Genomic DNA, 13,261 nt, shown 5'->3' on the forward strand with positions numbered 1-13,261 from the left:
ATTTCCATCGGCCTCTCTTTGTTTCATTCATTTACGCCTCCAGTTCCCAAATGTACCAGCACCTGCCATGTACGTGTTAGGTGCTAAGGTCATTGACAAAGGTTAATTGGGTATAGACCCTGCTCTTAAGGAGCTTGAGACCCTATGGTGTTTTTGGAAATTCAGAGGATCCTCCCAAGGCCCAAGAAAGACTTGTAGAAGAGGACGTGGCTGTTTGAGGTGGGGCTTGGCGAATGAGAGAGCCCGCTGAAGACAGAGGAAGGGCAAAGAAAAAACGCTTGGCAGGGCACGGAGGTTGCCCAGAGCTGTCCTGTCCCCTACAGTGTAACACAGGCCACATGGAATCTCACATTTTTCCAGTAGCCACGCTTTTTGTTTTTTTTGCGGTACGCGGGCCTCTCACTGTTGTGGCCTCTCCCGTTGCGGAGCACAGGCTCCAGACGTGCAGGCTCAGTGGCCGTGGCTCACGGGCCCAGCCGCTCCGCGGCATGTGGGATCTTCCGGGACTGGGGCACGAACCCGTGTCCCCTGCATCGGCAGGCGGACTCCCAACCACTGCGCCACCAGGGAAGCCCGGTAGCCACGTTTGAAATTAAGAAAAAGGTGAAATTAATTTTCCTTAATTCGTTTGTTTCAGTTTTTATAATGTATTTGCTTTAGCCCAATATATGTGGAATATCATCTTTTGAACATGTAATCAGTTTAAGAAAATCAATGAAAGGCTCCACATTCTTGTATGTATTTTTCATTTCTAGCACATCCTGCCTCGCACTGGCCACATTTCAAGTGCTCTGTAGCCACGAGGGGCCACCTAATGGGACAGCTAGGTCTAGAGTGTGGGGTTTGTAAAGATGGATGGTGAGAAATGCCTTTGTAAAGGCAGGAAGTTCATGTCCTCTGGTTGCCAATTACCAGAGTCTCCTGAGATTGCTATCAAGAAGTGACTCAAAGCACAATGTTTATATATAATTCCTTACATTTGATTAGGGCTTGAGAGAGGAGAGAGCAGATACTTTCACCCATGCCCCCCATTTGAAGCTCGTAACCTCCTGTGGTGTAGGCAAGGCAACTGTTTTAGCTCCCTCTGATGACAAGTGGGATAAGTGAGATGGCGTGTGTCCCCCAACTCTCCTCGTTCCCCAGTGAGGACCTCTGCACCCAGAGCAGGAGCTGGGCTGCCAGTCCCAGGAGACGTGACTGATGGGGAGAGGCTGAGGGGCCGGCTGCTGTGTGCACCTGCAGGGCTACAGGTCACATCTGTCAGGCAGTGGAGGAAGGAGACTGTTCCTAAGAGACTTAAAGAATTCATTAATTAGTAGAATGGGAAGAAGGTGAGGTGAAGGGGGAGGTGGCAGTCCCTAGGGTCCCAGATAGTCTGGGGACTAGTTCGCGTCACTGTGTTTTCCACAATAGATTGTGAGCCCGCTTACCCCTTCTCATTCCAGGAGTGGGTGCCTGGGGGCCGGGGGGGTGGGGCTGGGTTTTCTGAACATCCTTTGTTTTACAGATGTGGGACTCAAGGTCCAGGGGGGGAGGAGAGGAAGAGACTTTTGCAGGGAAGCTGCCAGATTATTTTGAAGTGCATTGATCACAGAGCTGAAAGAGGGCAGTCAGCAGGCAGACCACACCTGCGAGGAGGTAGACAGGCTTTTCGGGGACAGAGCGGCCGAGTGGTGGTGGGAGCTGCCTGTCTGCTACCTTTGCAAACAAACTTCATCATCTCGAGATGATACCACCCTTTCCTGTTGGATACTAAACATTCATTCATGACTCTGGCCATTACTATGGGATTTACTTAGGTCCTTAGTCAGGTGTACCTTTCTCGGTGACTGGCCTGTATCCATTTGCTGTATCTTTGGGATGTAATGAGATGTGGAATGTGGTTTTGGGATGTCCTCTGGCAAGCATCACTTCTATCCCCAGCCAGGAATCATGCCCCATCCTGTGTCCTAGATGGCATATCCATGAGCTGCTTCCAAGGGTCTTTCTCTAGAGCAAAGGAAAGGAGAATCAAAGCCTCTCCCATTGCCAGAGTCACCTCGGATCTGTCCTTATTTACATGGCTTTTGTGTGACACAGGGATGCCCTCTGGAGAAAATGAGCTTGCGTCCGGTAGAGCCAGGTTTGATCACACCCTTATTGTTTCCTCCCACCCTGGCCTCTGGCATCCGAAAACCCAGGTGATGTAGACCCGGTGCCCTTGCCCATCTCACTGCACATCTTTGGGCAAAGCACTTAACCTCTTTGCGTCTCAGTTTCCCCGTTGCTTAAAGGGCAGTAATAATTCCCACCCCTCCCCTTAAGTTCACAGTGGGGAAGAAATGAAGTTTTATAGTCTAAAATCTTACTTAGTCCATGCTTGGCACATAGTGAGTATTCAGTAAATACTTGTTCGATTCTGCCTTGTCTAGTCCCTTTCCTAAATTTAGGAAAATAGAAGTGTTTACTTCTCCTTTGGTTTGAAATCATTAAAAAATTTCAGGAAAGCCTTGGGAGGGAGCTAGCAGCAGCAGTGCATGCGTCTTCCCGCTGGCAGGCGCTTGTGAACGAGGCCAAGAATCTGGGGGGTTTTCTGCCAGCCGCGCCTGACTCACTCACAAGGGGCCCTGTCTGGCTCAGGGGGAGGCCCGGCTGAAGCACCACATTAGGGCATGTTCCGGGGAAGTGGATTCTCTGAATAACTTGGATGGTTCCCTGGAGTATTTAGGGCAAAAGCCACCTGGAAGACAGAGAGGGTCACCCCCTCGTAGCCCAAACGGTGCCCAGAAAGTCTTATCACTTGGTAAATGTTTAGCGGAAAAGACCATTATCCTGAAGACGTTGGAGGGTTGTTTTAAATTTTACCCATTCGGACCTGAGAAGGATAAAGGACCGCAGTGTGTGCCTTTCACCGGGGCTGGCACGAGCCATCTTTGAGTCAGGCCTTGCAAGAACCCTTATTCTTCAGCACGACCTTTCCCCACTTCTGGATCCATTTCTGTTGGACATCTGCCGTCACCTCTCAGCCTCGAGGAGAACTGGATCCAGCTCACGGCTCCCTACTCTGAGGCCCTTTTTATGTAGCTGGTGAGAGTTGTGTTCTCTCTGTGAGGGAAGCTGGTAGAACCAGAGGTCCCTGTGATGCATCCAGTTTTAGAGACAAAAAGAAAGAACCTTGGAGATGGTGTATTTCAGCTTCCTCACCACGTAGGTGCAGAGAGGGTCAGCATCTCACCTGGCTCCCATTTCCCAGTTCTGGGCTTCTTCCATAATTCCTCATCTCTCTTTATCCCTCACCGAAGGGTTGGTGTGCCCTAGAGGGAGTGAAGTCTTAAACTGGGAGAGGTCACATCTGCACACCCAGGTCACCTATGGGAGACGTTCCTGAGGCCGTTCGCTTTCCCAGCACAAATGATCTTGGGGCTCATGCCTCGGGGAACTTTCTGATGATTTTCCAAACATGGGAAACAGTCCACACTCAATAAATAGTTGTAGGACTGAATTGAACCACTCCTTGGTCTAATTAAGACGCATAACCTTGAATTCACCGTTGGACCACAGTTCCTTTCTTGTGTCTGAAGGAGTAAGTTATTGCTTCAGGCACCCTTGTGGGCAGGGTGGCCATGTAACATGCCTTCCCTCTTTTTCTCCTTGCCCCTCGTCCCCCGTGCAGACCCTCCTAACTTTCGGGGTTTTTTTCTCTCCCCAGAGTCAGCTTGCACAGGAGGATCAAGCCCACGGCAGAGTCTCCATGGAGGTGTGGAGCCTTGTCACCAACCTCTAACTGCAGAACTGGGATGTGGAGCTGGAAGTGTCTCCTGTTCTGGGCTGTGCTGGTCACAGCCGCGCACTGCACTGCCAGGCCAGCGCCAACCTTGCCGGAACAAGGTAAGGCGCGGGCCGAGGGGCAGCCTGGGCTCCCGGCCCTCAGCAACAAGGTGGGCTGGGACAGACGTGATGTGGTCAACTGCGAAGGCTCCATCCCAGGTGGAGCAGAGGGCTCCTGGACTGTAGGAGAGGCTCCCAAGGTACCTGGGCTGGTGGGGGCCTGGCTGCAGACACAGCCAGCTTCATCAGAGGTTGGGTCGTGAAGGCTGGTGACATCCATCTGCCAGAGGTAACGTGCTCAGGGGGGAGGTTTATGCTTTTCTCCTTCTGAAAAAGGAACTTCTGATTGGGACCCAAGAGCTAGCTCCCTAACCTAGATGATGTATATAAAATGGGGTTGGGCGGTGCAGTGGGTGCGAGTGACCTGTGAATTTGGGTTTAGAACTTGGATCGGGGTCCAGGGGATGTGCAGGGTTGTGGGAGCTTCATAAAGACCTCCAGCTTCTAGAAAATTGTTCCAAAGACATACCTTCTATGAGGGTCGGCCATCATGGCCACGTGCCTGCCATTTTGTCTTTCTTGACCATCTCTCACAGGCCCTGTTTGGAGGCCTGGTAAGAGGTTTGCTTTGGATATACTGCTGGAGGGATTTCAAAGAGATTGAGAACCAGGGAGCATTACGGGGCATAGGCGCTGGTAGACACCTGTAGTTTATTGGGAATTCGGAGGGATTATTAGTAACGGAAAAGACTTGTACCCACTGCTGATGGGATTTTTCCGGACTTGTGAAAATACTTCATGGAAATTACAGGTACAGCACACCTGGCAGCTTTCGAAGTTCTCTGAGAACTAATATTTGGGCATTTCTGCTGCCAAAGGGTAGTGTGGCTTGTGACCCAGTGGCTGATGACAGAAGCAGAGGAGGTTGGCAGGTGGTGGGTAAAGGGCTCAGGTGTGCACACAACATGGTGGCTGCGTTTAAAGGGCCACCAGTCTCGCTGCCAGGACCTGTGTGAGTGACGAATGAGGAGTGAGGATATTTGCCCTCTTGTAGGGTGATGGAGAAGGGGGGACAGGTGGGGGGGGCTTTCTAGAAGATGCACTGGCTGGGGCAGGCAGATTCGTGTTGTATTCAGTGACAGAATTGAAGGCAAGGCCTGACCTGGAACACACTGGGGACCCCGAGTGGGAGGGACCATCTCTGCCCACAGGGAATTCACCATCGGGTAGAGGATGACAAGCACAGAGGCAGCTAAACTCAAGGTGGACCGTGTTTAAACCACGCAGTGGAGTTATAACACAATGCAGTGGGAATGCTGGGGGAGAGGGACAGCCACCGTCATTGAGATGGTCCAGAGAGCTGGGCAGGGGCCTGGGAGGGAGATGAAGGGTGTTCCAGGTGGAGCAGCATGAGTGAGGGTGCTGGGGCAGGACGTATAAGGTGTACAGAGAACAACTTACCTGGTGTGTAGGTAGTCGGGGGACGGAATGCCTGGACAAATTGGACTGAGTTAGCGTATGGAAAGCTGTAATGCCCTGCTGAGGAAACTGTACCTAAATGGGTAGATACTGGGAGTCTTGAAAAGTTTTGAGCAGGAAAGTGACACAATCCAGCTTTCAGATTTTCAGGCAGCTGAGTTTGGATGGATGGGAGGAAGAAGTCAGGCGGACCTAGGTTTAAATTGTGCTCTGCAGGGCTTCCCTGGTGGCACAGGGGTTAAGAATCCGCTTGCCAATGCAGGGGACACGGGTTCGAGCCCTGGTCTGGGAAGATCCCACATGCCGCGGAGCAACTAAGCCCGTGTGCCACAACTACTGAGCCTGTGCTCTAGAGCCCGTGCACCACAGCTACTGAGCTTGCGCTCCAGAGCCCGTGAGCCACAACTACTGAGCCCCCATGCCACAACTACTGAAGCCCACGCACCTAGAGCCTGTGCTCCGAAACACGAGAAGCCACCGCAATGAGAAGCCCACGCACTGCAACGAAGAGTAGCCCCCGCTCGCTGCAACTAGAGAAAGCCCGCGCGCAGCAACGAAGACCCAATGCAGCCGTAAATGAATGAATGAATGAATAAATAATTAATTAAATTTATTTTTAAAAAATTCTAAAAAAAAAAATCGTGCTCCACCACTTAATAGCTGCATTACTTGGTTTGACCAATTACTCAGACACAGGAAGTCTTAGTTTGCTTATCTTTAAAATGGAGCAGTAATACAGGATTAAGTGAGATAACCCAGGTAAAGCACTGACAGGCAAAGCGTTAGGAGTTATTACTGCTGCTACCACTGTTGCCAGAAAGACGAGTTGCTTAAACGGTTGTTCTGAATGTCTAGCTAGAGAAATGCAGTGAACTAGAGTGGAGGATTGTAAAGGAAGGAAAAATAACAGAGACACTATAGAAATAGAATCTACAGGTTTAGGATTTCCCTGGTGGCGCAGTGGTTAAGAATCCGCCTGCCAACGCAGGGGACACGGGTTCGAGCCCTGGTGGAGAGCAGCTAAGCCCGTGCGCCAACTAAGCAACTGAAGCAACTAAGCCCGTGTGCCACAACTACTGAGCCCACACACCACAACTACTGAGCCTGCACCCTAGAGCCCGCGAGCCACAGCTACTGAGCCCGTGTGCCATGACTACTGAAGTCCGTGTGCCTAGAGCCCGCGCACCACAACGAAGAAGAGTAGTCCCTGCTCACCACAACTAGAGAAAGCCCATGTGCAGCAACGAAGACCCACTGCAGCCAAAAAAATAAATTTAATTAAAAAAAAAAAAACCTACGGGTTGAAGTAGGTTGGATGTCAACTCCGGGTGACTAAAGACACAGACAAGATGCGAGTAAAGGGAGTGAGTCAGAGTGGGAGGTTTCTGAGGAGTAGATAGAGATTTGGGTCAGCCACAGCATAGGTGGCAATGAGGAGGGGTGGATAAGGTTTGGGAATATGAATTTATGGTGGACCCTAAAGTATTTTTTTTAACCTTCTGTAACAAACCGTTTTGCAGCCCAGGGATGGAGGGTGGAGAAAGTGAATAGTACGCATCTCGGACCTGGGTACTTGTAAGCAGGAAGGGAGTATCGTATCCAAGGGTCGAAACATAAGGAATAGGGGTTGAGGGGGTGATGGTGGTCCTGAAGCTTCTGGTTGTGCATCCAGACTGGGAAAGGAAGCCGGGGCAGTGATGGAGGGTGGAGTCAAGGGGCTGAAAGTCTTGAAAATGACAAAGTCCCGCTCTGCAAACAGGAGGGAGCGGGTAGGAGAGGTGAGGAGGGCTATGAGGAGGCGATGTGGCAGTGAAGAGTGAAGTTACGCTGCCATTTTTAAAAAATCAACTTAATTGAGGTATCATTTGCATTCTATAAAATGCACCAATTTTAAGCGTGCAGTTTGAAGTGTTTTGATAAATGTAGCATTGTCCCATGTAACTGTCAATCAAGATATGAAACATTTTCACCACCCCCCAAACTTGCCTCCTGCCCCTCTGCAGTCAGCCCCCCTTGCAGCACCGGACCCAGGCAACCACGGATCTACTTTCTGTCACTGTAGGTTAGTTTTGCCTGTTCTAGAATTTCACATAATGGAATTATATGGAGAATGTGTATCCATTCACTTGATGGAGGCCATTTGGGTTGCTAACACTTTGGGCTATTATTACTAAAACTCTTGTGAGCGTTCGTGTACAAGTCTGTGGGCATATGTTTTTCCTGGACTGCCTTGGTTTTGATTTGGGCTCCATTGCTTGCCGACTGTTGGCTGTTGGGAAAGCTCCTCTCTGACACTCTATAATCTATATTGGTAATGAACATCTCCTTCTAAGGTCGTTGTGAATATCATGCAAATGCCTGCAAAGCTCTAAGAACCATGCCTGGACATAGTCAATGAGCCATAAATGGTAGATGTGGGTACCTTTTCCTGGGACCCCACAGGAGACACCGCGTGGTAAAGGGCTTGTTTCATGGATGGACTTGGAGTGCCTTAGGACGCAGAAGCGGAAACCCACGAGACTTGGATGGACATCAGGTCCCAGGTCCCCATTGGGTTGAGTCAGTCCCTCTCGTGGTTCAGCCCCTTCTCCTAGATCATCCCTTCTGAGCTTTGTGATAGCGGAACATGGGCCCCACCGTCTTCAGAGACCTGAAGTCCTAAGGGAAGAATCTATCTCCACGCTTTGTAAACTATAAGGTATCTCACAAATGTAAAGTATTGCCGTAGTCTCGGCCCTGCTGATTATTCAATAACAATGCTGCTGTTGTCCTCAGAAAAGACTGGACTCTGTATGTAAAAGGTTTGCCCAAAAGTTTAAAGCAAATTACCCCAAACCCTGCTCCCACTGACTGAGAGCTTTTGCCCTTTAGAAAGGCTTTGCTGTGTGTGTGTGTGTGTGTGTGTGTGTGTGTGTGTGTGTGTGTGTGTGTCGGGAGCCCCTCCCCCAGTCTGCAAATGCTCCTCAGGGAGTGGGGAGGGCCTGAAGTTTCTGGCTGTCCTTGGAAAGTTGATTTAATAAGGGCTCCAGGAAAACCAGCCTCCCTCCTTCCTCCCTCTCCTTTCCCTTCTCTAGTTTGGGATCTTAAAGAGGCTGAGCTTGTTTCAGACCAGGCTTTGTGGGGAGGGGGGCGGGGGAGACTGAAGCGGGGTCGTGGGCCGGGGAATAGAATGCCCCTTTAAAAAGATAAGCGCTAGCTTGAAAGACACTTTGAGCTCGAAGAGGCTTGTTTTTGTGTATTTTTCTCTCGTTTAGAATAAGACTTGCAGAAAAGCAAGTGGGTGAATCCAAAACTGTTTACAAGGCCGCTTCTCATAATTGGGAATGGGGATCCTAACCCCCTTTTCAGCAGTAACCTGGGCTAAAGCCCCCAGACCCCACATGGTGGAGGGCACGGTACGAGCCTTGCCGTCTCAAAATACTTGCCTACATGCTCAGAAACCTGCAACTAATAAACGATTTAATGGCCGGGGTTTTACAGCTCCTCCCACCTACCCAGATTTGAAGGAGTCTGGTGGCCGCTTGAAGAGGGAGAGGTTACACTTAATGGAAAAGCCGCACGATTCCATTTCTGGCTGCAAGCCCCCTGGATGCCAGGCACCACAAAGCAAGGCTTTGTCTTTGTGTTCTGCAGAAACCTGGGCCCGTGGCGGGGAGCTGCAAATGGTGCCAGAGACATCACCCCAGCTTGAAGTCCGGCCCTGGGCCCTGGCCGCCACTGGCAACCCCCCAGGGGCTTCCACAGCTGTCTTTGGCCCGAAGGGGTATGCATTTCAGCCTGGCTGCAGGGGGAGCCCCGAACAAGTACCGGAGGGTATCCCACTACCAGCCTCGCACAGGCCGAGGTCCTACTGGCTGCGGCCAGTGGGCGTGGCCGGAGGACCTGCGGCCTGGGGGCCAGTGTCCTGTGGACCAGTGTTGGGTGGCTGCCGGGGGTGGGAGGGGAACATTCAGGAGCACTGCTGCACCCCACCCCGTCCGCAACATAATTTTTTCTTGTGAAAAGAACCTGTTTACTTCTAATTCACACTGGACATTGAAGAGGAGTTTCTCCCCCTTGGGCCGGAAGGCGGGTAGAATTCCACAGGGCAGAGAGCAATGTGGGGAGACCCACTGGAGTGCAAGGCCGGAGGGTTTCGGGCTGTGGGAATCTGCGCGGCACGGAGCCACCAGGTTTCCCCGGGGCACTCCACTCAGTCCCTCACCCCCTCTCCAGAGAGAGGTAGCTTGGTGCCTTCGGAAGGGTGTGTTTGCAAGCGTTCCTGGAGCTGAGCTTTGCAGAGGGTAGGTGCAGGGAGAGAATGTGAGGCAGGAGCCGGAGGGCTCACGTGTCCACTTGACCACGCCGGGCAGAGCCACCCCAGGGCCGTGTTCTTGGCCCTGCCTGCAGCATTGCTGCACCATTAGCTTCACTGATTTTCCACTCCGGCTTTGCCAGCCAGCTCCCCGAAGTCAGGGAGGAGGAATTTCTCAGGGAAGAACAAATGTCTGTCCAGAGCCCTGGCCAGGGAGGGGGAAGGGAGGGAGCCCAAACAGAGAAGCAGGCCGCGCTGCTGCCCCCGGGTTTCTGTGACGACCTGGGTGGGCAGGAACTGGAGAGAGAGGGTCAGGGATGCCTCTGGGGCCTGTGGCCCCTGCCCGGAGGTGGGTCAGCAGGGCCCGGCCGGGATGCTTGCTCCCGGTCAGGCCGAAATAGTGAGTGATGGCTCGTGTCTGGGGCCGTGAGGGATGGCCTTGGGAGAAGTGAGTTCTGGGGAGTCATTATCCGGGAGGGAGAGGTCCGGGGTCAGAGATCCTGACCGGCAGCTGTGCCCTGTTTTTACAGGGCCTCGATCCTCGGGGGCCACTGGGGGCTCCAGCTCCCCCTGTAGACGCCACCTTTGCCTCTTCCCTCCCCAAAGCCTGGCAACAAGACAACTGTTTCCCTGCTGACCGGGAAAGTCCAGCTGCTCTGGCCCTGCTGGTCTCCCAAATTCAGCTGCCCAGGCCGCCCTGTTCATTCTGGAGAGGAGGCTCATCCACAGACTTACGCCCAGCATTCCCTTCTCTCGGCCCACCCTGTCCCCGACCTCCGCCCCCCAAGTGATTCAGCAGCAAGTTAACTGCTCTACCTAGGCTCTTAAGGCCTGGAATAAATCCCAAACTGCTTCCTCTTAGGAGAAGCCTTCTAGGCCAGGGGGTCCCCAAGCCCCGGGCCACGGACTGGTACCGGCCTGTGGCCTGTTAGGAACAGGGCCGCACAGCAGGAGGTGAGGGGAGCGGTGAGTGAGCAAAGCTGCATCTGTATTTACAGCTGCTCCCCATCGCTTCCATTACTGCCTGAGCTCCACCTCCTGTCAGCATTATGGTGAGCTGTATAATTACTTCATTATATATTACAATGTAATGATAATAGAAATCAAGTGCACAATAAATGTAATGCGCCTGAATCATCCCGAAACAGTACCCTCCCCCACCCCGGTCCATGGAAAAAGTGTCTTCCACGAAGCCAGTCCCTGGTGCCAAAAAGGTCGGGGACCGCTGTTCTAGACTGTGGGCTGCTTCTGAACTTGGGAGCTTGCTCTGACTTACAGCCGCTGACGGCCAAGTCGGGGGGACATTTGCCTGATGGGCTGCTTGTGGCTTGTACCCTGAGTCCCCCCTCTCCTGTTCTTGGTTCGCACCGACCCCCCCCCCCCCCCCCCTTGCCAAACGAGGTGCCCACTGCCTTCATTTAAAGGCTGTCTCCTTGCAAACCGGAAACCTCGGGAGAGGGGTTTGTCCAGTCAGTTCCAAGCACGAGAACCGTTGGCTCAGATGGAGCTTGAAACTCAGTGCTCCTTCCTGAGCCCACGTGTTGTATCGTGGCCAAGGCTCCTGGGATGGGTGGTGTAAAAGAAGGTGAATGTTGGTGTGAATGTGGCTGTGTTTCCCAGGCCCTGGATGTGTAGGTGCGTCAAGCCTCAAGTGGGTGAGAGGGTCAAGGAGTTCGGGGAAGAGTGAACATTAGTGGTCATGAGCTTGGGCAGGGAAAGAGGTTAAAAACCATGAATGCTGGAGAGTCATATATTTGATCAACAAAGAAAGTTGAACTTAGAGCTTAGCCCCTCCTCTGTTTTCTCTACAGACGAAAACTAGCCCCTGGCTAATGGTCCCTTCACCATTTGTTTACTGATTTAGTTTTCCTCCTTCCTTCCTTCCTTCCTCTCGCCCTCCCTCCCTCCCTTCCTTCCTTTCTTCCCTGTCTCCCATTCATCCATGCATCCATCTGGCCAAATAAGACTTCCTTTTCCCTTGTTTAATACAACATACACATTCATACATAACTGTTTATCCTGGTCCCTTAGCTGGAAATGTCCATCCCTATCCTTTCCTGCTTTCACTGTTTGTAATTTCTACTCTTAGCTTAAGGAGTAGCTTAAGGGCCACCTCCCTCTTGAAGCCCTCCTCTGTCTCCAAATTAATCACTCCTTTCCCCCACCCCCACCCCCTTTCTGTGTAACTTTCAATCTGGCACTTACTTTCCTCTGCCTTACATTATGGAGTTTTTTGTTTGTTTGTTTGTTTTGCGGTTCGCGGGCCTCTCACTGTTGTGGCCTCTCCCGTTGCGGAGCACGGGCTCCGGATGCGCAGGCTCAGCGGCCATGGCTCACGGGCCCAGCTGCTCCGCGGCATGTGGGATCTTCCCGGACCAGGTCATGAACCCGTGTCCCCTGCATCGCCAGGTGGACTCTCAACCACTGCGCCACCAGGGAAGCCCACATTATGGAGTTTTTAACATATGGCTGTTTCCTCCACTAGAGCAAAGTTGTATGCAGTCAGAAAGAATGTTTTTATTGCTCTTTTAAAACATGGATATTTTGATATGTAATCTGGGTCCATTGTGGAAAATTTAGAAATTATAGACTTGTAAAGAGAAAAAGAAAGTCTCTGATATCCCCATCATCCAAAAATAATCACTGTTATTGGTGAATCTATTTATATAGATCTTTTTCCCTGCATTTATACAAGCATAACTTTTCAAAAATGGAATTTATATGTTATATACTGGTTTGTAACGTAAGCAGGTACTTCCTGCCATGCAGAGACGTTTCCATCATGCTTAAGTAACTATGTAGTAGTATGGGTGTGCAAAATTTATTTACCCAGTCCTTTACTGTTGGGCACTTAAGTTATTCTCAATAGTTTGCATTTAAGTGAACATACTTTTACAAATAAAATTTGCCCATGTATCCAAGGATACTTATATTCTAAAAGTTGTGATTACCTAGTACCAAATAGCCCCAGAAAGGTAATACCAGTAAAGGTCTTTAAAAATAATAATTAATAAACACTATTTATTACATTTTCACATTCCACATCCTTTACATATTTTTACCTCTACATTGATCCCATGGCCATAGGTTTTAATTTCAAAATCAGATGAGGAAACTGAGGTTCAGGGAGTTAAGTAATTTGTCTAAGGTCGTCTAGTTGATAGGCAGTGAAAGTGGGATTCAGGTTCAGGTAGGTCTGACTCCAATTTTTTTTTTCCAGTGTATTATACTATGTCCCTCTATCAAACTGGGTTTCTTCCCAAAATACAGGCAGACCAACATGTGAATTTAAACATTGCTGGGTCAGTCCCTTTTATCTCACAGGAATTAGGCTTCGCCTCCCTTTCGGGGGTGGTATGTACATGTGTGTGATTGGGGTAAGGGCAGCTGGAGACGCTTGTGCATTTCTTGTGTGACATTCTTCTGCTCTTGGCTGCGAGGTTGTGCATCGGTCATAGGTCTATGAGCTGCCCTAATGAAAGTGATTCCCTAGCTTAGAATAATCAATGGAACGAAAACCCCATTGAGGCTGCCTTTTGCACAGTAGCTGAGACCTCCTACTTGGAGAAGGTCTGGGATCAGAGGGCTCTAAAGCATCAGAGGCCACACCTGAGTTTTTCTTGTAGGTCACACTTATTCTAGAATATAGTGGTATTGCCCAGACACAATAAACCACCTGGA

At 50.8% G+C, this 13,261-nt stretch overlaps 1 protein-coding gene across 8 annotated transcripts in view; it reads left to right on the forward strand.

Annotated features, from left to right (window-relative positions):
- The window catches only part of FGFR1 (fibroblast growth factor receptor 1), a 48,061-nt gene that overhangs the window by 4,247 nt on the left and 30,553 nt on the right, over positions 1–13,261 (forward strand). For all 8 annotated transcript variants that reach the window (XM_029226333.1, XM_029226334.1, XM_029226335.1 and 5 more), the window contains exon 2: positions 3,689–3,867. In XM_029226333.1, the coding sequence (XP_029082166.1) occupies positions 3,777–3,867 (91 nt within the window). In that variant the 5' untranslated portion in view covers positions 3,689–3,776. The remainder of the gene's footprint in view (positions 1–3,688; positions 3,868–13,261) is intronic.

The sequence above is a fragment of the Monodon monoceros genome, unplaced genomic scaffold, assembly GCF_005190385.1.
Source record: "Monodon monoceros isolate NGI ecotype Baffin Bay Population unplaced genomic scaffold, NGI_Narwhal_1 Super_Scaffold_17, whole genome shotgun sequence".
NCBI classification, from domain to species: Eukaryota; Metazoa; Chordata; class Mammalia; order Artiodactyla; family Monodontidae; genus Monodon; species Monodon monoceros.